The 23,435-nt window shown below is 51.6% G+C and overlaps 1 protein-coding gene across 1 annotated transcript; it reads right to left on the bottom strand.

The window, feature by feature from the left end:
- Positions 1-740: 740 nt before the first annotated feature.
- Positions 741-23,435, bottom strand: TRAF2 (TNF receptor associated factor 2). The gene is given in 11 exon segments (XM_079324191.1): positions 741-3,854; positions 4,540-4,688; positions 6,198-6,375; positions 7,313-7,672; positions 8,628-8,702; positions 10,191-10,262; positions 19,787-19,885; positions 20,229-20,236; positions 20,239-20,306; positions 20,874-21,091; positions 23,188-23,435. Coding segments are annotated over 11 exon segments (1,608 nt in total). The 5' UTR covers positions 23,350-23,435; the 3' UTR covers positions 741-3,635.

Raw genomic sequence — 23,435 nt, 5'->3', positions numbered from 1 at the left:
GAGGGGATGGCCAAAGGGCAGCAAGGCAGCCAGGGCTGAACACTGCAGGCTCCAGGACAGGCCAGGGGCTTGATCCCTCCTGCATTTTTCCAAGCACTAACATGCACAGAACAGGTAAGCAGAGAGCCCTCCAATGCTGTTTGGCATTCCTCTGCAAAATCAGCCTCCTGAGCTGCAACTGCCACTATCCCCTCATTGTCCTTTGCATCTCCCTGGTGCAGCAGCTGCTGTGATATGAAGGGGATCTGGGGGCTTCCCAGAGTGGACACGGTCATCCCTTGTGTTTGTCTTTTCCACACAGAGTGTATAGAGGCCACAAGGCTGCTGCCCCCACACGGGTTTAGTTCCATGGGCTGGTGCTGCAGCTTGAGAGGGCCAGGAGCAGGTATCCTGCAGGCTTGGCTCTCAACAGCAGCCTGTTCTGGAGGAGCTCAGAGCCGTTACAACCCAGGAACAGGTTATTGGATTTGCCTTAGCAGCAGGAGAACCACTAGGAACCACTGGCCCAGCACTACTTCACTGGCTCCCACGGCCTTTTGGCCCATTGAAACTCCAGCAGCCAGATTTCAGCTCCTTCCCTTCCCATTACAGCCCCCACCCCGGTCCCTCCTTCTTTGGGAATCCTCCTGCAGGGAGGCAGGAGTTGGGGAAGGGTTCCTAGCACAGGAACTCCCCTCCCCAGGCAATCCTCCTCGATGCTGTTCCCAGCAGCCCCATACACAATGGCTCATACACGGTGATGCTGTTCAAACATCTTTTATTAGTGCTTGTGACCATACTACACCCTCAAGGAAAACAAAACCTAGTTCACAGTGCCAGACTGAAATTGTGTGGTCAAAAGGGAAAAAAAAAATCTCACAAAAATGCAGCAGTGGCTTGTGTCCAGTGTTTGTCCATGTGGCCGCCAGGCTGGCAATGCTGTGCCCAGGAAAGGGCTGAGCCCTTGTCTGCAGCACTTAAGCACAATTCCTGCTGCCAGCTCCAGAGCTGCTAAGAGCCAAAAAAGGCCTGGGCAGCATCAGCAGCACCAGAAGGGTGGGGAGGAAAAAGCTCCTGGTGGGAGGGGCTGACAGGCCATATTTCTCCCCCAGCAGTAACCCCATGGGCTGAAGAGCTCAGCCTGAGCTTTGCTGCAGCACCAACTCTCCCACCAACCTTCCAAACGTGCTGGGGAAGGAGGACCAGCTCCCACCCCGAAAGCAGCCCAGACACCCCAAAGTGAGCCAGTGTCTCCACAGTCCCTCCTGGCACTACCTGGCTAGAGCCCCCAGTCCTGCTGTAGGCAGCACCCCACAAGCTGACATTCTGATCAACACAGAACATAACAACTTCCAGTGTTTCTGTGAGCAGAGCTGACCTTCCTCTCCTTTCCAGGAGAGTAAGGCTTTTCCCAGCATTCCTTGGGAGCTGCTGTAGATGGTAGCAGGGCTCTGCTAGCCTGATTTTCCTCATAAGGCAACAGGGTGAGAGCAGCAACACAGGGCTTGATCTGTCCCTTAGGACAGGCTAGAGGGGGCTTGCACAAAGGGAAGGGTCCTGTCACCCCTCTCCCACCTCAGACCGTGCTGTCACCAGCTTCTGTCCCCCTCCCCAAGAGCAGGGGCTGGGTCTGTCCCCAGGCCCTGCACACACAGGTGTAAGAAGTTCCACACAGCTATTCCAAAGGGGGCTCACAGGTCACCCCAAGCACCTGTCTGCAGAGCCCCTGGCCAGCACAGCAGCCATGGGTGCAAGAGCTTCAGCTTGTGCCAGGGTCCAGCTCAGCCTGCAGGGCATTGGGCACCCGAGTTCCTGGGCAGCAGCAGGGACATTCCAAACAGCCCCAGGGGCAGGTCAGGGCAGTGCCAGCACATATGGGGACAAGCTAGACCCTGCAGGGCTCCCTGCCAGGACAGAGCCTTATAGTGTTCTGGACCCCTCAGGGTGGCTGCACCAAAACCAAGGTGTGAGCAGACCACAGGCCTAGCAGGCTCTGCAGCCATCCAACCTGAGCTGGGCACCTGGCAGGAGCTGCTGGCAGTGGAGGACCAGTCCCTGGCAGCCATCGAGGAGGGTGACCATGCTCCAGCCCCACTGCCTGAGGAGCAGCACAGGAGCCAGCCAGGGTAGGGTGATCAGTGCAGGGTGTTCACAGCTGTTCCTGTCACCAACAAAACATCTCCTGGGTTCAGCTGCTGACAGAGGTGTGGGAAGCCCAGGCGAAGGAGGCAACAAAGCTTTGAGTCCACCCGGGATCAGGGCCCATCCACAGTTACCCATGGCCACAACTAAGCTGCAGCAGGCACTATGCAGGGATGTGGCAGCCAGCTCTTCCCCACTAACACTGAGAGAGACCTTCTCATGGTTGCTGAACAGGTGCTGCCCAGAGGGAAGGAGCCCAGGGACAGGAAAGGGACAGAACACTTCTCTAGACCCCAGATTCTCCCCAGGTGGCTGCAGGTTCAACGTGGGGCAGAGTGGAGGAAGAGCTCCAGGGTGTTGTCACCTGGAACCAGCTGGCCCATGACTCCTGAGTTCAGGGGTGGGGAGGAACAGTGAGGGAGAGCTGCTGCTGTTGACTGCAGGCCCCGTGGGAGGGCAGGGGCTGGCCAGCAGTGCCACTGCATGGGCAGACAGTACATATCCCACAGCTTGAGGTGGCAGCGCTCACAGCAGCGTGGCCACAGATGGACGTGGAGCTCGACAGTAGCAGGAGCCCTAGGAAGGCTGGTGAAGCTGTTCCACCATGGGAGTGAAGCCAGTTCAGAGCCTGTGCCTTTGCCTATGAGCAAAGACAGCTTCCTGCACAGCATCCATCCTACCCAGTGCTGCTCAGCACACGGGGCAGAGGGGAGCAGGGCCTGGGGCTCTCAGGGTGCACACCAAGCTATGTGTCATCCTCCTCTCCTGGCACAGGAGGGACAATCTCCACAGCAGATTCACTTCTTCCCTACAGGCATCACTGGTGCTGCCCTACAGTCCCTTCTGGGCAGCAGCACCCCCCATTCCATACTGCAGCACACACCACCCATCACACACCCAGTGAGGGCTGGGCTCAGGGCTCCCCTGCCCTGCAGCTGGGCTCAGCACCCTCCTATCACATCAGCAGTATCAAACCAGTCTGTGTCTCTCTTGCCCAGCTGGCACTGCAACTGTCACACACCCTCCTTGCCTCCCAAGGCGTGGAGTAACCAGCAGTGCAGAGCCATGGCACCCTACAGCACACAGCTTCCAGGAACATGAAGATCTCAGAAGGAAATCCTAGACACCTGAGCCAAAATCCACAGGAGGTGGAGCTCAGTCAGGGCAAACCACCATTTTACTACAGAGAGCTGTGGATGCTTGCTAAACTGGTAGAGCAAGAGCTGCACTGGTTTCCACAGGAGTCCAGACAGCAGCAGTTTGACACCCAAGTCCCTGCAGGGAATCTTCCATATCCCACAGCCTGCCAGTGTCCACCAACCCTCTCCTCATGAAAGACGGCTCCCACCAGACACCTGGTTTCCACTCAGAGCAAAGGTTCCTTTTCAGGAAGGGCAGCGTTCCCCCCCTCTGTGCCCCCTTCTCTCACTCTGAAACCCACCTGAAGTGTAGCACAAGTGGGAGATGCCCTGGGCAGTGCTGGCTCCACACTCACTACTCTGAGGTCAGAAGGGTTAGAGGCCCGTGAGATCAACGATGGCTTTAATAAAGATGGCATCATCCCGCACGTAGGAGTTCTTGGCTTCCATGACGGACACAGGGCAGAAGAGGGGGCAGCCACTGGCAATGTTCATCTCTGTGACAGGGCGCTGGAAGGACGAGGACGTCACGTCAGGGCGGAAGGCATCAATGATGTGCTCCCGGTTATTCTGATCCAGAAGCATCAGGGTGACCTATTGGGAAAGGTGAAAACGGAGGTGGCTGAATAAAAGACACATGGAAGCCCACCCCAGTGACCTGCTGTGACAGGCAGATAGCAGCAGCCAAAGCCACCCTGTGTACCTGCAAATCGGAGAAATGCCTCTGAGGGGACCAGCAGAGAATGTCACCTCAGTAACACCCTGCAGAAATCTTCCCCATCCCCACATCCTGCCTGTCACTGGAAACTTCCCTGTGGCAGCACAGGCCTATTGGACTGACTGAAAACCTCTACTTTGCTCTCAGTAGCAACACTGCACACAGGTTATTTCCCTGAGCCAGGGCTACCTTCCTCTCTGCAGCTGCTTGTGCCCATTCACTCAGTCTCCATGCGTTCCGCAAACCTGCGGTGCCCAGGAGCTGGGATGTGAGCTTCTGACAGAGAGTGAGCACAGACTGCCCCCAAGCTCTGAGGCCACCACAACCCTCCCTTGCCCTCAACCCCTGCAGAGGCTCTGGGATTCCAAATATCCCATGTCACCCCCTGGCCCCACAGCACACCTGGTGCTCTCAGCATACCTAGAGAACCCCCAGGGCAGCCAACAGAGAGCCCTTCCTCTGCCTTGCCAAACAGGCCAGGGTGACAGTACTGAGAAGCTCTAGTGGGTGCCAAACCAGAGAGGCCTTGGCTGGACACAGTGGACTCTGCTCCAGACCCACCTTCTGGTTGAAGGGCCACCGCAGCAGCGCGTCATTAGGTCCCTTCATCACCACAAAAAACAAGGACAGGTGGGTCCCGCGGCCGGTGCCGTCCCCGTTCAGGTACACACGCAGACACATCTTGTAGCCGTACTTGCTGGTGTAGAAAGCTGCCAGAGAAGTGTGGAACAGGCACAGTCAGGGTCCAACGCAGCAGAGCCAGGCACGAGCAGATCTCTCTGAATTCTGAGGGCTCTTAAGCTTGGAATCTGAGAGGAACCAGGTCTGGGCTGCGTCAGAGGTGGTCTGGAAAGCCCAAGGCCAGGGAGTGCAGGCCCTGGCCCGAGCAGATGCTGTGTACAGAGCAAGTGATGCTGGTCCACTGGCTGTTCCCTCACTGCCAGGGGAGATCTGCCCCAGAGCTGGGCCAATCCTCCTGCACCCCAGTGCTGAGGGAGCTGTGGTTCATAGCAGTAACACTGGTGAGCAGGAATAACGCTCCCCATAAAACACCTGGCTGGAGGCAGAGCACTCTCAGCAGCCCAGCTGTGAGCTGGTGCCTCTGGTCAGGGCAGGAGCTCAAGCAAGTGAGTTTTAGTTCTTGACTGGATCCCTACAGCATGGCTTGGGCATGATGGGATGGGATCACAGGCACTTTCCTTCCCCAGCAGTCCTGGGAATGCCTGTGGTGGGGTCACAGCTTGAAAGGGGACCTACCACAAATCACCCTCCCACAGCAGCACAGAGCAGTGCATCTGGGACTGGTGGGGTTCAGCGGGCACAGGCAGAGATCAGAGGTCACAGCCAGTATCTTACTGCAGGACTTGGTCCTTTTCCCAACAGGCAGACTATGAATAACAGAGACACTGTGCTCTTCCACAGGGCAAGGAGCAATAGACTGGATCTTTGGCACTGTGTCCCTCTTGGCAATCCCCAGCTCATTTCCTCTGCTCCTTCCTCTATACCTGCTTCACCCAAGGGCTCTCAGGACAGATGGCCCCTTTGCTAGTCTAAGGACAACATCCTCACTGCCCCTCTGAGCCTTCTCAGCACTCCCACCACCCTTTGAATGTAAAACTCATTGAGGAACAGGATGGCTCCAGAGTGGTGAGAATAGCCAGGGAGAGGAACCAGGCAGCTGAGCATCCTGCTCTCCTGGGCCCAGGCAAGGAGCAGAGCAAGAACACAGCAAGGCCCTTCCCCTTCTGCCCCTAGACTGATTTCACAGGTTTCACCCTGGCTTGTCCCACGTCAGACCATGAATGCACCTTCCTTGCACAGTTTGCTGTTTTGAACTCAAGATTTTGCTCTTTGCCAAACCCTGTGGCAATCATTTTGTCCTCACAACACTGCAAGCAGGAACTCCATTTCCTTTTCTTTAACACAGATATCAGCTGGTATTTCCTTGACTTTACATTTAATGCAAACCAATTACAGCCAGTTCGCTTTCTCATCCCATCTACAGACTACATCTCTCTTCTCTCAGCCCTCTCTTCCCTCTTGGAACAGGACTGCTCTGCCTGCTTCACTCTCCAAGTCAAAACACCCCCTTCCACACAGAATATTGTTTTTTTCAGCCTGATTTTCTCAGCCTGGCCTTGGCAGCATCTCCCAAGCAAAGGACTGCCACAAGACCCACACCCAGCTGAGATGCAAAAGATTTTGGGGATTTTGCACACCTGGAGAGAAGATGGCAGGAGAGCGGCCTGTTATCGCCTCCTGACGCTTCCGGGCAAACTCTGTTATCTTCCAGATGAAAACTCCATCATAGGTGGAAGCCTCCATGTTGCGGATCTTCTCCTCCATCTCAGCCATGGCCAGGTCTTTGAGCCCAATGCTCCTCTCCAGCTGCCGCACCTGCTCGGTGGGACACACGGTGCAGGTTAGAAACATCCCTGGGGCCTGGGAGAGCTGGCCAACCCCGGCATCCCTCGGGACTGCTCCTCAGTGAGAGACTTTCTCCAGAATGCACAGGGAGCACAGGAGGAGAAATTGAGCAACATAACCCTGAAGTTTCCTTCTGTACCCTGCCACTCTGGAGAAGATCCATCCATACAGCTCAGTGCTTGAGCTGGAAACTTTCCTGCAGCCAATGTAAAACTCCTTCCAAGGAGCTGCTCCATTGGCTGAACAGCACAAGAAGTCAGGATGGGGAAAAAAATCCCCAATAACTCAGCACTATGACAAAACTAAATTGAGAAAGAAAAGAACCTACACCCTCTGGAGGGTCCATCCCTGCCAGTTCACATAGGATCATGCCCAGAGTATGCTGCAACTGCTACAATGCAAACCGTGCAGCTCCAGGTGTCAGGAACACTAGGAGCACTCCAGAGGGACTGTGCTGGAGCAGACTGGTGGAGGCAGCTCCTTCACACCTCCAGCCTGTTGCTGCAGGCAGCAGCACTGATGGCACTCCTTTGGCAAAGGCAGTACTCCTTTGGAAAGATCTGGAAGGCAAGCAGCTGCACAGATTCAGTGAGATGCAGCACAAGGAGATGCAGTGAAATTCTGGGTGCTCTGGCTCTAGTTGGAAAACTTGGCTGAGGAAGAACCCTTCGGTATCTTGCCCAGCTTGATAAATAACAGAGATCTGATGCTGGTCAGTTAAATTCTCAGCTTTTCAAGGGGGCTGCTGAGGGCTGGGCACAGGCACAAAGGGTACTTAAGCTCTAGCCTTCAGATTTGTGGAGTTTCGGGGCCAGGTGGTGAAGCTCTGCTGGCTCATGACATGGAAAGGAAACAGTAAACAGCCTCTGCTGGGAGTGCTGGGAAGGCCAGGCAAGCAGTTACACACCTTGTTGCTCAGCGTTTCGATTTTCTCCTGGTCCAGCTGGTGCTGGCGGCTGTAGGCTTCAGCTGTCAGGGACACTCTCTCCACCTCCCGGTTGAGCACACAGACAATGTTCTCAAAGGTCACTGTTTTCCTCTCAAGGGCCTCACACCTTCCCAAGAGCTCCAGGGACCGGGAGAGCTCTGACTCCGAGCACAGTGAGTTTGCTGCCAGCAGTGGGGAGCTGTTTTGTGATGAGGAAAGGACAGGAAGGGGTTTTGGGTCCCCAGTACCAGTCTTGAGGCTGAGCACAGAGCTCAGCAGCATATAGAGATGCTCTGCCAAACACTTCCTTTCATGTTCCAGGAGCTTTTCATTTTCCACCTACATGAAGAGAAATACATCCCCCATTCAGCATATGCAATCTATGCTGTCACCATCCACAGAACAAATTCCTCCTATCCAGGTCACAACATCAGCTTTAAATTTATAATTTATAGGGGGAAAAAACAAAGAAAGAATTTAAAAAAAAACGTGTTTTGGTGGAGGTGGTGTGGGTTTTTGTTTTGTTTTAGAAATGCTTCAAATCACATACAATGAGGGATGCTAAACACTTCCCTCAGCTGTACTGGTCTGCTCTGCCTTCCTACAACCCCTCCCAGAAAAGCTCTGTCAGATGTACTTAACAGCAACAAAGGACAAAGCCTCACATAAGCCCCTGGAGGAGGGATTTATATGAAACAGTGGGACCTACAAAAAATAAGCAACTTAGAGAAATGTGACCTGGCCCCAGTTCTTCACTTACAAAATCACTGTAATCACAGTCATTGAATCCAAACTTGCTTGGATTCAAAGAGACTTTAAAGCTCATCCTGTCCCACTTCCTGCCTTAGGCAGGGACACCTTCCACTAAAACAGGCTGCTCCAAGCCCCATCCAACCTGGCCTTGGACTTCCAGGGATCCAGGGACAGCCACAGCTTCTCTGGGCAACCCATGCCAGGGCCTCCTCATCCTCACAAGGAATAATTTCTTCCTAAAAATCTCATATCAACCTGATCTCTGGCAGCATGAAGTCATTCCCCCTGAAAGCAGCATAACCACCAGAGTCCAAAAGCATTTAGGGTGGTCTTAAAGTCGGAGGAGATTTCCTTCCACAAGAATTTCATTCCTAAGACACCCAGACTCTGCACAGCAGATTATGTGAAGCTCCATTTGCAATGGGTTTAATCAAATACCTGAAGGTAAACACATGTGAAAGTTTGGACAACAATAGTTTGCAGGTGAACTCTAATGCTGGGACTGAAGGCACCCAAGGTAACCCGAGAGAGGAGCCCTTACCACCTCAGCACAGCCCACAGCCTCGAACCGGCAAGGTACTTTGGATCTGCCACATGTCTTCACATGGTCCCGAAACTAGAAAGGCAGGAAGGAAGGCAGTGTTAGGTCTTATGTGTCCACAGTGCTCCCTTTCAATCCCACTGACATTTGGGAAACTCCAAGATGAAGAATGCCCAAGCTGTGGCTAATCACCAGCTGCCACAGGGCCCACTAAACCTGAGCTCTGCCCACCATCAGGCATGACTTTTACTGGAATACAAATACAGCCCTGACCCCCAAAGAAAGCTTAATTTTTCCCTCTCTTGATGGCTGGGAGGTCTTACTACTCACCTGCATATGCAAGAGAGAAAAAGCAATGGGTACAGGTACAGGCTAATGAGCTTCCCTGAGGGCTGAGGAATGAGAAGCATAGGCAACAACCCCATGAAACAAGGTCACTTTTCATTCTGGGCACTTCCCCCAACTCTGATCAGGATGAGCTACAGCTGGTATTTTTACATCCATCCCAGCATTACGTTTCTGCAGAGAGGTGCCACTAACCCCTCAGCACAGAGATGACTTGTTCAGGCTCCCACATAACACATGATTAATCCAACAAGCACTGTCACAGCTTCAGCTTGGGTTTAGTACACCCCTCACCATCAGATACCAGAGCTCTGTTCTGAACCACCATATTCCCTCCCCACTTAACTCCTACATCTCCTACAACAGATGCCAATTAAAACTGGTTTTAAACCACTTTTTTAAAGGCATCTAGATCCATCTGGCTTGTATAATGAGTCGGATTACTCAGAGTTAACATGGCAGCAAATAATCAACAAGAGTTTGAAGAGAAAAATACAGGGTAAATCACCCATGGGGACCCCATGAGCTGGCTCCCTGCAGGACTTTAGCTCCTGCCTGCAGATAAGCCAGGCTGTACCCCAAACCCCTGCAGATAAGGTGGGCTGCACCCCCACCCCCTCCTTAATGCTGCCCATTTTGAATAACTCTTTTGCTCCTCTTTTTGCTGCCTCTGTTCCCCTGAAGCTGAAGGGCTTCTTCCAACACTATTACTAAAAGTATTTGCCTGTAGAAGACAAGGTTTCAGAAGCACCTACTGTTTGAAAATGTTTCCCAAAACACTAATTTTTCAGACTTTTGAGCCTTGTCCAAGGAGTCAGCAGCCCAGAGATGCTATAGGCATGGATTTCATTAGATGATTAATTAGGTATCTATTAATATAGCTGGAGATGGGCTCTCTTTCCAAAACTGCAGCAGTGGTTGATGCAGTTGCTCTACACAGAACATACACCCAAGAGTGTGCTCTTCCCAGAGGCTCTGCCCCCAGACATGGCTCCAAGGGAGGTGGTAGTGGCAGCACCAACACTGGCCTGCGAGTGCCCCAAGCCACATTCTCTCATATTTATCCTTATGGAAAACTCATATCCACACTAACAGCTGCCACTCAGTTGTTTTCCCCACTTCATTTCCTAATGGATTCTGTACCTCCCTGCTCCCAGAATGCCAAGCTCAGCCCATAAGGACACAAAACACCCCCGCGGCACAGGGTCAGATGGATACCTTCTCCCTGGGAATCTTCTTCCCACAGCCTTCACAAGTCAGCGGGAATTCAGGGCAGACTTCATCATGAGCCTGTGAAGGAATGTACAGGAGACATTTGTCCTCAAATAAAAGCCTCACGGAGGTGCTGTGATGGGCACAATCCCACGGGCCTGGCTTTATACCTTATTAGAGCCGAGCACTGGATTTACCAACCTAACTCAGATCTTGGTCATGCTGATCTCTCTGAGCTGCTGATTCACCCTGTGACTTCCAGCCTATCCCAATTTTGGGTGCCTACATAGCCTCAACCTCTGCCACAAAAAGCTGCTACAGTGATTTTTCAAAGAATCAAATTATTGCTTTGATGGCCAAGATAATCAATGGGAAACTCCATGGCTCTGCCACGAGAAGACACATTGAGGCAAATTTAGTGGAGTGAGCCACTACCTCAGCAGGGTATTTTGGGTAATTTTTCTACTGTAATGGTAATAAGTCAGCTGAGGCATAGGCCCTGTGCCAGCTCACCACACTCTGGGCTGAGCTGTGTGATTGTATCTTCACATTTCTATTAGAATACCATTTTTCAACCAGAAAACAAAAATATTTTAAATGGCTTCATTTAGCAGTCCCTTCATACAAGCATGGGCTCCTGCAGCCAGAGTCAGGGTTGGGTGATGGCCAGAGAAGTTGAACAAATGATCAGGGCACCATGATGCTCTGCCCTCAGTAGACTCTTGGGCAACAGTGCTGGCTATATGGAATGCTGCAACACGCCTCTGCTTCTGTGCCATTTCCACACTGCTTAAACCTTCCTGTTATACACCCACCAGTCGAAACAAGGCATTGGAAACACCATGAATATGCAGATCAAAACTCAAATTAAAAGATAAGAGCACTGAAGTCTCCTGATAGAGACAGAAAAAAAAAAATCCAACCAGGAGCATTTCTAACACAGCCACCTGAAACCAGATGCTTGTTTGAAAACTTGATCATATTGAATCTCTCTGTTGTCTTCTGTGGGAACATGCACAAACCTCACAGTCACAAATCAGGAAGCAGAAAGTGAAACCAGCAGTAGCTCCACTCACTCTCTCCTCTTTAGGCTTTAAGTGAGTAACTTAAGCTCAGAGTTTCACTGGGTGTCCCTCGAGAGATGACCAATCAGTGGAGGGACACTGCTGCTGCCCACAGGGACACTGCTGCTGCTCACTGCTGCCCTCAGGGACACTGCTGCTGCTCACTGCTGCCCACCCAGATGCTGCTGCCTGCATGGTTGCTGCTGCCTGCAGAGGAGCAGGAGGCCAAGTGCCCACCTTTATCCCACTCAAGAAGAGGCTGAGCCCTTTCTTCTACCCACCTACTGCTGTCATGTCCTAGAAACACCCAATAACATCTACTCCATGACCCACAAGGCACTGGCAGAACAGATGGTCTAGCTGAAAGAAGGAAACTTCACTGCAGAGGCAACTATTTTAGAAGGGAATATTTTACACTTATGGTCTTCCATGCCAACACGCTGGGTGTGAAACTAGCACCCCCTCCATACTTCCCACCTCCCAGCATTTATCCTCCATCCTGACTCCCCTCAGCACCCAAAAGTGGGCAGCTCTGCCTGCAGCACAGGAAGGAAACCAGCCCCGCTGAGCTCGAAGTGCAACTGTTCCGTATGTAAATGGTTAAAGACACCCAGAAGCTTCAGCCAGAGCAGATCCAAACATTTCTGTATAAACAGTTTCAGGCTCTTCTGGAAACCCCTGTTCCTCCCGTCCCACGTGGGTGTCAGAACAGAGATGGATGGTATCACTGCTGGAAGAAATCCAACCCATTCTGGAGCCAAGAGCAGGGGCTGACACTCGAGCCTGATCTGCCACACTCCATTCCCCAGCAATGGGGCAATTCTCATGTTTATATCTTTCCCAAACCCACAGCTGTACTTTTTGCTAAACAGATAAGCACCACTCACATAAAGGCATTTGCTTGGAAATTTTATGGGAGCTCTAGAAAGCCATGGCTGTGAGTGGGGCTAGGCAAGAGCAGGCACTCTCCCAGAGAGAACCAGAGTGGAAATGAAGTTGGACAGGTGGCAGAGGGAGGGGACAGCCGTGGAAGAATTAAAATGAAGCTGAAAGACAATTCACCCAGCAAGGCACACACCACCCTGCAGCATCCAACAGCAGGAGCAGAAAAATCAAATAGGGCAGAGCTAATAGCCTTCAGCAACACCTAGTTCTACTCACTGAATTACAACCAAAGCCACTGATTAATCCACACATTAATTTCTCTCCCTGATAGTAAACAGTGACACAAGCCCACAGCAGGCTGCCCATCACCCACCACTATCAGACAGGCCATTCCCTGGAAGCTCACCAGAAAGGTTAGAAAATCAGACACCACCTGGCAGGACCAGGGCAACTGAGAGGACCAGAGTCAGGAACTGTGTGAGGGAAATCACAGAATAATGGAATGGTTTGGGATGGAAGGGACCTTAAAGGCCATCTCTTCAACCCCACTGCCACAGGCAGGGACACCTTCCACTATCCCAGGTCATTCCAAGCCCATTCCAACCTGGCCTTGGACACTTCCAGGGATGGGGCAGCCACAGCTTCTCAGTGCCAGGGCCTCACCATCCCCACAAGGAAGAATTTCCTTTTAACATCTAATCTATATCTCTCCTCTTTTACTTTAAAACTGCTCCTCTTTTTCCTGTCACTATCTGTCCATGTAAAAAGTCTCTCTGCATCTTTTTACAAGCCCCCTTTAAGCACTTACAGGCTGCAGTGAGGTTTCCCCAGAGCCTTCTCTTCTCCAGGCTGCTCAAAGGTGCTTAGCTCTTCCCTCTCAGCCTGCAGGCCCACTTGCATATGGATCTGTTCATGTGTACTGGGAATCCCCCACCTTAGTATCAGAAAAGCTGTGTATTTATAAAATTTGCAATATTTGCAGATGAAGTTTCTCTCCAGACACTCAAGCAGCAGGATGAGGCAGTTTCATCTGGGACAGCAAGGACAGCACTCTGCACTGCAGCTGTGCAGGAGAGTGCAGGCACACAGAGAGAAAATTGGGTTTTAACAAGGGCAGCTGATTCCTGAAGCACACAGTGATCATTCCTAAGGAGGTTGAGGGCAGACCTCACTGTGCTCGGAAGGGGAAGCTCTGATCTCTGCTCTGTGTGTCAGTGACAGGACTAGAGGGAATGGCTGCACCTGTGTCAGGATGGGGTTAGAATGGTTAGTAGAAAAAGGTTCTTCCCCCAGAGGTGCTGGCACTGCCCAGGCTCAGGCTGGAGCTCAGGGCAAGGCTCTTCCCTCCCCCAGAGGTGCTGGCACTGCCCAGGCTCAGGCTGGAGCTCAGGGCAAGGCTCTTCCCTCCCCCAGAGGTGCTGGCACTGCCCAGGCTCCCCAGGGAATGGGCACGGCCCCGAGGCTGCCAGAGCTCCAGGAGCGTTTGGACACCAGGATGGACAGGCTGGGATTGTTGGGGGGTCTGGGCAGGGACAGGGGCTGCACTGGCTGATCCTGGGGGGACCCTTCCAGCTTGGGATAATCTCTGGTCCTAATACAATGTCAGGATAAATGGCTTTCCTATTTCTCTCCCAGCCAATAAGGAAAACTGCATTTTAATCTGATCACCATTTCATCTCAGGGCATTGCTTAATTCTATTTAAACTCTGGAAGAGGTTTCTGCTGGAAATCATTATCTCCATACCCTGGCTGCAGAGCAGGACATGCCCCTGTTGCCTGGCTGCTCTGCTTGTAACCTGTCACATCCAGACAGGCCCACATTTTTGGAGGTGTTGTAACCATGTCAGGAATACATCAGCATGACACTGAGATCCCCCTCCAGCAAAGGGACAAGGCAGGCAGCTGGGAAATGCCACTACTGAAGCAGCTGCTATGAGACACATCTGCCAGAGCCTGTGGGAAGGTCACAGCAAAGGGCAGGGCTGGCAGAGGGACAAGGGACAGCAAGACAGACTCAGAGTGGGCTGCAGCTCTCCTGCAGAATCCCCTGGTCTTGGAAAGTCACTCCATTAGTCTCCTCCAAGCACAGCAATAGTAACCATAAGCAGGCAGCTCAAGGGCTTGGCAGCTGGAAGGGACCAACAAGAAGGAAGCAGAACCACTAGGATGGCAGAGGAATGCCAGCTGCCACAGCAACTATCAGGATACAGCAATGGCTAACAGGGCTTGGGTAGCCTCCAGCCCCAGCACTGCCATGTGCAGCACTTGACTCCTTGGACACGGTAGCCTGGCTACAAGGAAAAGGGTGGGCCCATGGAATTGTAGAACGCAAATGTAAAAGAGAGAGCTTTGAGAGAATCTGAATTCTACATGCTAAGAAGCATCACTTGCTTTGTGCACCTCTTGTTAGCTCCCCAGGGGCTCCAGAGCCTGCAAGGGAATGTGCCACACAAGGCAGGTGCTTTGGGATGCCCTGTTTCTCTGAAGTCTCCAAGCCCTTCTGTGCTGAGCTCCTCCTGCCAGGGAAGTCCTAAGCTGGTTCTATACCAGGCTTGCTCGAACCTTTCCCCATACAGGTGAGTCGGGCTACCAGGCACAGGGTGACTACACACCCAGTCCTTGTGCTACTGCATGGAGCCCAGCAACACAAGGCTGGAAACAGGAACCCAGTCTGTAATTCCCAGCAGCAAACAGGAATGGGAGCTTTGTGAGACCATCACACAGGCTGGCGCCAGACACAAACTTCTCCCTTGCTGGGACATGCTATTGACAGATCCAAGCAAGTTCACTTGGCATCACAAATATTCAAACTTCAAAGAAACTGTTAAAACCGAAGATGAAGTTTACATGAGCACGTACTGCTGGCTCCAGCTGGGCAGGCAGTGAGGGCCTGCACACCCTCACTGCTGCTCAGTGCCCTGGTGCCCATCTGAGTGAGGACAAAATGCAGCAGAAGTCTTGTGGGGAGTTCCTGTGGGCCTGGCTCACACCTCTGTTCAGACCCAGGGCAGAAATTCTTGTTTTCAGTGTTGAAGTTTTGTTCATCAGCTTTTAGGGCAGATAAGATAGAGGGCTGAATTGGGGACTGTTGGCAGAGGGACACAAGGCAGTGCTTCAGGCACTGAAGACAAGTGTGAAGGCAAGAGCAATTTCTTAGGGCAGGGGAGAGTACAAAATGCATTTGAAGCAACAGCAGGTTTTCTGCCATTTTCTAAATTAAATTCTAGCTGCTTTCAACTATGAACAAGCATGAAGTGGTGGCACACTCCAGAATGCTTTCTTCAAATACCTTCACAATTCCCCCAGCTGCATTCATGGTGAGGGGTTTTCTCACAGCATAGAAAGCACATTTAGCATTCACCTCCACTTGAAACCTCGTGACTTACAGCTTTTCATTCTCCAAGGGGTAGATGTCAAAATTATTAATTTTTGGGCCACCACAAGAAGGCTGAGCTGGTTTCAGAAGTGAAGAGCAGACCTTCTACAGCCGGGGCTTTCCAACCCCCTCCCACGCACACTCTCTGGCACTCCCCGTGGCTTTAACTCCTATCACAGGTTTGGACGTGAAATTGCCTTTGTCTGGGCAGCCAGCTACACTAACTACTGTGGGGACTGTAAGTGTGGCTAGGATAGGTTTGTGGGCCTCAGCTCCAGATCTGGAAAGTGAAGATGTGTCTGATCCCATCTCCAAAAGCAGAAGGTACTTTCAGTCACGTGCATGTGCAAGTCAGGGATTCTCTCACCAGAAAATTGTCTGGTCCTGCTAGTCAGGCTGGACCTAGCTACAAACTGCACTTCACCACCAGGTCAGAAATTGGAGCCAAAACCTTCAAAAGAAAACAATAAATGCTGTACTGGGTTTTTGAGAGAAGGCTGGTCACCCTGATACAGGAGCACCAAGTGTTCTTGCCACAGCACCTCAAGTGTTGTACCCCACACAGACAACACTGATACAACACTCAGAGGTACAACTTTGTGGATCAGGAGACATATGAACGAGCTTCAAAAACTAACAGCTCTCTTCTAAGCAATGTGCAAAAACCTGAAGTTCCAGCCTCAGCTGAAAATCACTACCAAAACCTGTTGGGACATTTCCAGGGTGCATCTGGGAATGAGGGGCATGACACACTGCACAGGAGGAATCCCTGGCTCGGGCCCCCAGCAGCACTTTGAAGAGGGAGTTTCCCTAGATAAGGTGTTGTAGGGCATCTACAGCATCTCTCCTAAGTATGAACAGTGGGCAGAAAGGAATGCCTGGCTATCCTGTTCTTCTGGTGCCAGGAAGCCACATAGCCCAGAAGGGTATAGCAGACATCCTTTTTAACAACACAGGCTTTTGAGTAATATCACTGGGTTTGGAGTTCTGCACGTTCTGCAGCCTTCCAGGCTTCACCTACAAAGAACTTTCTAAAACCAAAGTGACAACAACAAATATTCCCTCCAGCACAGATTAAGCCAGCTTGTTCCCACACCTGACTGTAACTCAGCCACAGGAGCTGAGCTCATCTGAGGCCCACAAAACTTAATTTAAATACTGATGTCATGTTTAAGGTTAAAACCTAGTTCTCCTTCCTAAAATTGGACAATTTCATTTCCTTATGTCTCAGTAATTCTGTCTCCAGCTGAAGAGGGGCTGAGTTAATCCCCTTAGGGTAAGCAAGGGGAATGCCAAAACTGACCCCATGTATACCCCTTCTCAGCACCCTCTTCCCATCCTAGTCCTGAGGGGAGGGCACAGGAAAGGAACTGGTGGGATGAAAAGCATAAATAATCAATAGAAGGTACGTGAAAGCTGACAATGATATGCTGATAAACAGGAGAGGGATGTGGCAGCTAGAGGTACTGCAAGGCAAGAGGAAAAACACACCACAGCTGAGGAACCTCAAACTCCCTCTCCTGGATATCACCAGGAGTGTTTTTGAGGTTTTTTTCTTTTGCTTTAATGGGCTGGGTTTAATTTCTGCAGCTGTCCTCAGACTTTGCTCTTGAATCTAAAGACTGATGCCCACAGCTGGATTTTCCAAAAGTACATGTACACAGACTCATCAGGAAACAAGGTCACTAATAAAAGGTAAAACCCTTCAGCCCCATCACAAACTAATTTATCCAAAAGCCACTAAAAATTTACAAACTCTGAAAAATGCAGTCATAAATCCAGACTTAAATATTTCACACAGTCCACACAGAAGTGAAGAAGAAGCAGAAGTGCAAGTCATGTCCAAACAGACCGCATTCATTCAGTTTGTGTTTCCTTTTGGGAGCCAAACTTCAGTCTGCTTGAACAGAAACCAAAACTGAAATCTGTTTTACTCCTTTTTTTGAGGCTTAAGCTTTCCAGCTGCAGAACATTTTTCCCCTGTGTGTGCCCTGGTAAGATTAGCAAACCAGAAGTGACAATATCTCTTCATTTGCAAGGGGAGAGCAGCCTCTCTCAGCACAACACACAATTTTTAAATAAGCCAACAGTGAATTCACTCTGAGGGACTTTCCATGTCCTGTCGGAAATAGCTCTGAGGGACTTTCCAGAGTGGGAGTGCTGAGCTGCTGCAGGACTTTACCACAGCACAGCTATGATGCAGCTCTTCTGTACCCAGCAGCTCTACACTGTGGCCCTGAAGGCTGGGTTTAACCTTAGCCCAAGGTACCAGAGGCTCTGGGCTAGGCAGCCATCAACACCCTTCTAACCCCTCCTCAGACACACACGGCTCTGGCAGTGTGGGGACAGCCAGTCCTGATTAAACACCATAGCTCTTTAGCAGGCATCTGGGAGGAGATAACACAAGCCAGACCTTGCCTCCTCCCACCAGTTCCTAGGAAAGAGCCAGCTTTTCCTGACAGGGCACAAAATAACCTCATTCCTTAGGCTGAATGCCACCAGGGCAGGCAGGAGAGGTGACTCAGCCACTGAGAGGAAATAGCCAGCACTGCTCCAAACCCCCATATCCCCGATACCACACAGCACTCCCTGAGACTCATAAAAACCCCTGGCAGGGAAGATGTGTGCCACAGACACAGAGCCCACACACTCCAGGGCCACAACTCTATCATACATCCTTTGTCCCAGCAAACACCAAACTGGGACTTGGGAAGATCTGGTGGAGAGTAAAAACAAGGCACATCCATTCAAGAGCTCATCATCAGCTCTGTGCCAAGTTCTGGGGCATCATGTGCTCCTGCAGCCCTAGTCCCAGGACAGCTCGGTGCCCATCTGAACTCCCAGTGGGAGTTCTGGCTGGACTCAAGCACTCAAACACTTGTCAGAATGCATAGGGAGAACCTTCGGCAGTTGAAGGCTTTTGCTGAGCTCTGCAAGAACACACTAAGCCTTTTTTCAAAACCAAAAGAAAAAGCTCAGCACGGCTCATCAGCCACAGCACAATCAGCACTGGAAGTTGCTGACAGATATAATTTGGTTTAGTCTAATGAAGATGAGCTCACTATCATCATGGCATAAGACACTGGATTTCTGGGCACCAGCAGAAATTAAAGCATGGAGAAAACAACCTGCAGACAACCACCAGCACAGCCTGAATCTGAAACCTCGGCACCAGGGTATCCTGTTCTCTGACATGCAATCTCCAAACTCTGTGTTGTTGGCAGTGTTAAGTTTTTCACCTGAAACTTTTTCAGTCCCACATTCACACCACAAGCCTCTCACAGATGTACAAATGGGGGTTCACAGCAGCAGAACTATTTAGCAGGCATCCTCCTCTTGGACTGAGCTTTGAGCACACAGCAGAAGGCTCAGAAAGCAAGACAAGGAAGCAGAGCTGCAGAAGCATCTCTCTGCTAACAGGCTCAACAGTCTGGACAGAATGCTCAGGCCTAATCCACAGCTGTTGCTTCTTCCTTCCACCTTGCAATGGCATCATCAAGAGAATCCCAATGTTAGCCTGGACAGACTGAAGTTTCACCTGTTCCTGAAACATCTCAGTCACTCCCAAAGCTCTGTGAACTACCAGGCTATGATCTTTATCTGGATCAAGTGTTAGAGGGAAACGAAATGATTCCTCAGGCCTCCCGTGTGGTGTTTCTGCCATTCCAAGAGGGATGACAAAATTGTCCTTCAGGAGCCAAAAGCTTCAGATATATTCCCATGCTATGGACCAAGCATCCACAGCCAAGACTAAAGGGCTAGTGGGCTCTTTGAAGAGAAACAAGGTGGAAAAACCATCCTGTCCAGCAGCCTTGTGCCCAGAACAGCTTGGGGTGATGGGTGACCAGACAGTACCCAACATCCAGTCCCACTGCCCTGGCAGCTCTGGAGACAGCTGAAACGGGATCAGATCACATTCTGTGAGCTGATGGGAGTCCAAAGAGTTTTAGGTTCACATGACATAGAAAAATTCACAACCATTGCATGGCACAGCAATTTCTTGACAGTCATGTATAGCAGACAAGAGCTGCAAAGAGAGCAGATTGTTCACATCATGGAAGAGACATGCTCAAGAAAACCTGAACCGATCTCAGTCCAGCCTATGCCCTCAGCAGGGCACACAAACCCTCACTCAGTGAACCTCCCCAGCTGGCAGTGAACTCCAGGGATTTGACAACTTTCCCCCACTGTCAGCGGGCACAGCCAACACTCTGAGCTGCCCCCAAAAACAGAGGAAAGAAGGATGCAGACGTGCCAAGCCTTGCTTTGGCCTGTACCTCGTACTCTTTGATAGTTCCCTTCCAGGTGCAGCCGCTGTTGATGCAGACAGCAGGCAGACTCTCCACTTCCCGCCGTGCCGCATTGTCTGGGAAAGCCTGACATGGGAAAAACAACCAAGCCAAAAACATTACTGAGGGGTTGCAGTTCTGATCAGGACTTCAAATTATTTCTCCTCCCAGACCATTGCCCCATCAACCCTCAGAGGTGTGTTAACAGCAACCAAATCATTGTGACAGCTTTAAGTAGGGCACCACTACACAAACGTGACCTGGATTTCAGCACCGAGGAGTGCAACACAGTATCACCCTTCTCACTGTGGAAGAAAAAGGGTTCCCAGGAATAAGGGGTTATCAGAGCTTGTGTTTTAAACAAAAACTGCAGCTGGTATTACTGACACCAGCGATGTGTTAGATTTTTTTCCAACGCATTCTTCCTTACCGAGTTGTTTCCAAAATAGAAATTCCTTCTTCATATATTCCTTCCTGGATACAGCTGGCACACTTTTGAGGTCCAGCACTATGAGACAGAAAAAATCATCAAACACAACAAAAAAAATTACTTTATGATTTAACATTAAATTGATTTCTGGTAACTTTATGAAATGTTTTAATTTTTATAGCAACAAACTGAGCCTTTGCTTGTGTGTATTTCTGACACCCATTTCTAATTTTTTTCTTCTGACACTTAATCATTCCGTTAGGCTTCCCTCATTCAGAGGTAGGCCTGAAAACACAAAGAAACTTCTCTGGAAGTCAGCTTTTGCTTAATCCTTCCCATTTTGACACAACAACAAAATTATGACTTTATTACTGTGATGAGGACTGAAGGAGATGGGTGATAGACCTGGACTGCCTCCTCAGTGGCAAAAACAATGCAGGGGATTCTGTAAAACAGAACTTGGAAGCAACAACAAAGGCAAGTCAGAGACTACACTCTCCTGTAGCGAAGAGGTGATGCTGAAGCTCACTGACTGAACACAGCTTCCTTACTGAGAAGGTCCTGAAAACAGCACTTTCCTCTGCTTTTGTTCTTGAAAATGCCTTTTCAAGCATTTTGCCTTCCCGCTGAAGGCACATCAGTTACCTGATGATTTTCTTCAGGCAGTAGGAGCAGTAGCGATGGCCACACTGTGCCTGGAACGGCCGTCTCAGGATGTTCTTGCAATCAGAGCACAGGTATTTGACCTCCAGTTTAGTTCCCAGGATCTCCTTTGCAAATCCAGGCTGGTTTAGATCCAAGAACCAGGGAGAAGAGTTTGCTGCTGCCATGTGAATGAAAAGTTCTGGCTGTATCTCCAGAGACTGAAAATAAAAGTATTTTCTCAAACTGATTATAATTGCATGTGGGTGATTTTCATAAAACTGTGTTACTCACAGATTATTTGACTGCTCCCCAACACAGTAAACACACTGATGTAAAACACACCACAGCTTGCCTTCACTTCCCAAACATGGGTGGAAACTTGAATTTCAGAACTAAATCCAGAACACAGAGACAGGAAGGAAAGACCTAATAAAATCCCCATCTGAGTTGACTGAAATTAAGCCTATTTAGAGATATCAAGGCTTCTTGCTCCAAATAAGGTAAAAAACTGTCTTAAAGGTGATGAGAAATAAATATAATAAGCTCAGTTCAATAAAAATCTTCTGGCCACCACTACCACCTACCAATGCCTGCTTTCACACTTGTCAGCTGACAGGAGGGACCAAAATTCTGCCCAGAGGCAGCTGGTCCCAGATGTTCCTGGGGGAAAGCTGGGCACACGACAGAGCCCAGATATAGTAGTGGTTCTCAATCAGGCACAGAGGGTTATCCAGAGGGATGGAAAATGAGGACATGAGAGGCATGAGCAAATTGGAAAGGAATTAAAAAATAAAATGCTTATGCATCTCACACTTTCATTCCCTGTGACTACATGCCACAGCCACCTAAAACACCTAAGGAGCCCATCCATGGAACCCCTTGGTTTGGTGGGAAGGGAGCTTAAAGCTCATCTTATTCCACCCCCTGCCATAGCAGGGACACCTCCCACTGTGCCAGGTGCTCCAGCCCCAGTGTCCAGCCTGGCCTTGGGCACTGCCAGGGATCCAGGGGCAGCCACAGCTGCTCTGGGCACCCTGTGCCAGCCCTGCCCACCCTGCCAGGGAACAATTCCTGCTCAATATCCCATCCACCTGCCCTCTGGCAGTGGGAAGCTGTTCTTCCTTGTCCTGTCATTCCATGTCCTGATCAAAGTCCCTCTTCAGCTCTCCTGGAGCCCCTTTAGGCACTGGAAGAGGCTCTGAGGTCTCCCCGGAGCCTTCTCTTCTCCAGGCTGAACACCCCAGCCTGTCCCTGGTAGGAGCCCCCACGAGCGGAGACACCGCGAAGTGGAGACGAGTCCGGGGTGCCCCGCTGCTCCCGTGTGGCCCGGGCTCCCCGTGGCCAGGAGGGGTCTCTGCCAGACCGGGCTCCTGGCGCAGCGAGGCCGAGCCGAGCCCCGCCGCTCCCTGAGGGCCCCGCACTCACCAGCCCTCGCTCCGCGCCCGCACCGGAAGCGCCGCCACGCCCCGCCCCGGACACGTGGGCGAGCCCGGGCCCCGCCCACCGCCAGGACCGGCCCCGCCCCCGGCAGCGCCCGCCCAGCACACCGACACTCCCATCGCCCACCCCTCTGCACCCCCAACACCCCGACACCCACCACCATCACCCACCGCTGTACTCCCAACACTCCCGCACCGACACCCTCGACCCCCAACAATCACCCACTCCTGCATCCCAATGCCCTCAACACACCATCATCCATCCCTGCACCCCCGACACCCCATCACCCCCCCACCCCCACGTCTGCACCCCTAACACACCCACATCAATCCCTGTCACCGCCCTCAACGCCACCGTCACACCCAGTTATGCCCCCTGTCACCCCTACTGTCACCCCCCCCAGTGTCACTTCCCCTCAGCTCCTCAGTCACTCCGTTACTCCGTCCTCTGTCACTTCTTCCCCACCACCACTCCTCGCTGACCCCCCACTGTCCCCTGCTATATCCCTGCCTCAGGCGATCCTGCTGCGAATAAAGCCAGACCTCCCTCACTCTCTCCCAGGACTCCTCATTTTCCCCTCATCCATCCCCTGAGCCCACCTTATCCACCTCCTAGGACCTCGTGGGTCCTCTCTTCCATCCCAGGGGCTCCCCATCTACCCCCTGGGACCCCCTCATGCATCCCCTGCATCTGCTGGAGGGGCACCCAGAGGGACTGTGGTGCTGGGGTCCCACTGGGGACCCATCTCCCGCTGCACTTCCCAGATGAAAAGCCCCCAGTCCCTTGGAAACGGCCCGGAGCGAGCCCTGGCACCATGAGAAATTGTTTTAGAGTCACTTTTGGCCATTTTGGGTACCAGTGGACCCTCGCCTACCTGCGCACAGAGTGCCATGGCCGCCTCGTGTCCCGTGGCGCCGGCTCGGGGGACCGGTGGAGGCCACAGGTCGGGAAGGATGGGCGGCGGCAGGACGGAGACGACAGGACGGCGATGGCAGGAAAAGTGCTGTGTAGGGGAAGCGCGCGATGCAGCCCGCATTGAGGTCACGGCGAGGTGCTTTTCGCAGGGGAACTTGTTCGGCAAAAGGTCACAGCACCAGGATTTGTCACCCGGGGTCCCCAGGC

Source organism: Erithacus rubecula, assembly GCF_903797595.1.
Source record: "Erithacus rubecula genome assembly, chromosome: 21".
Classification (NCBI taxonomy): Eukaryota; Metazoa; Chordata; class Aves; order Passeriformes; family Muscicapidae; genus Erithacus; species Erithacus rubecula.
The sequence above is the reverse complement of the archived record's forward strand: the minus strand, read 5'-3'. Positions and strand labels throughout refer to the sequence as shown.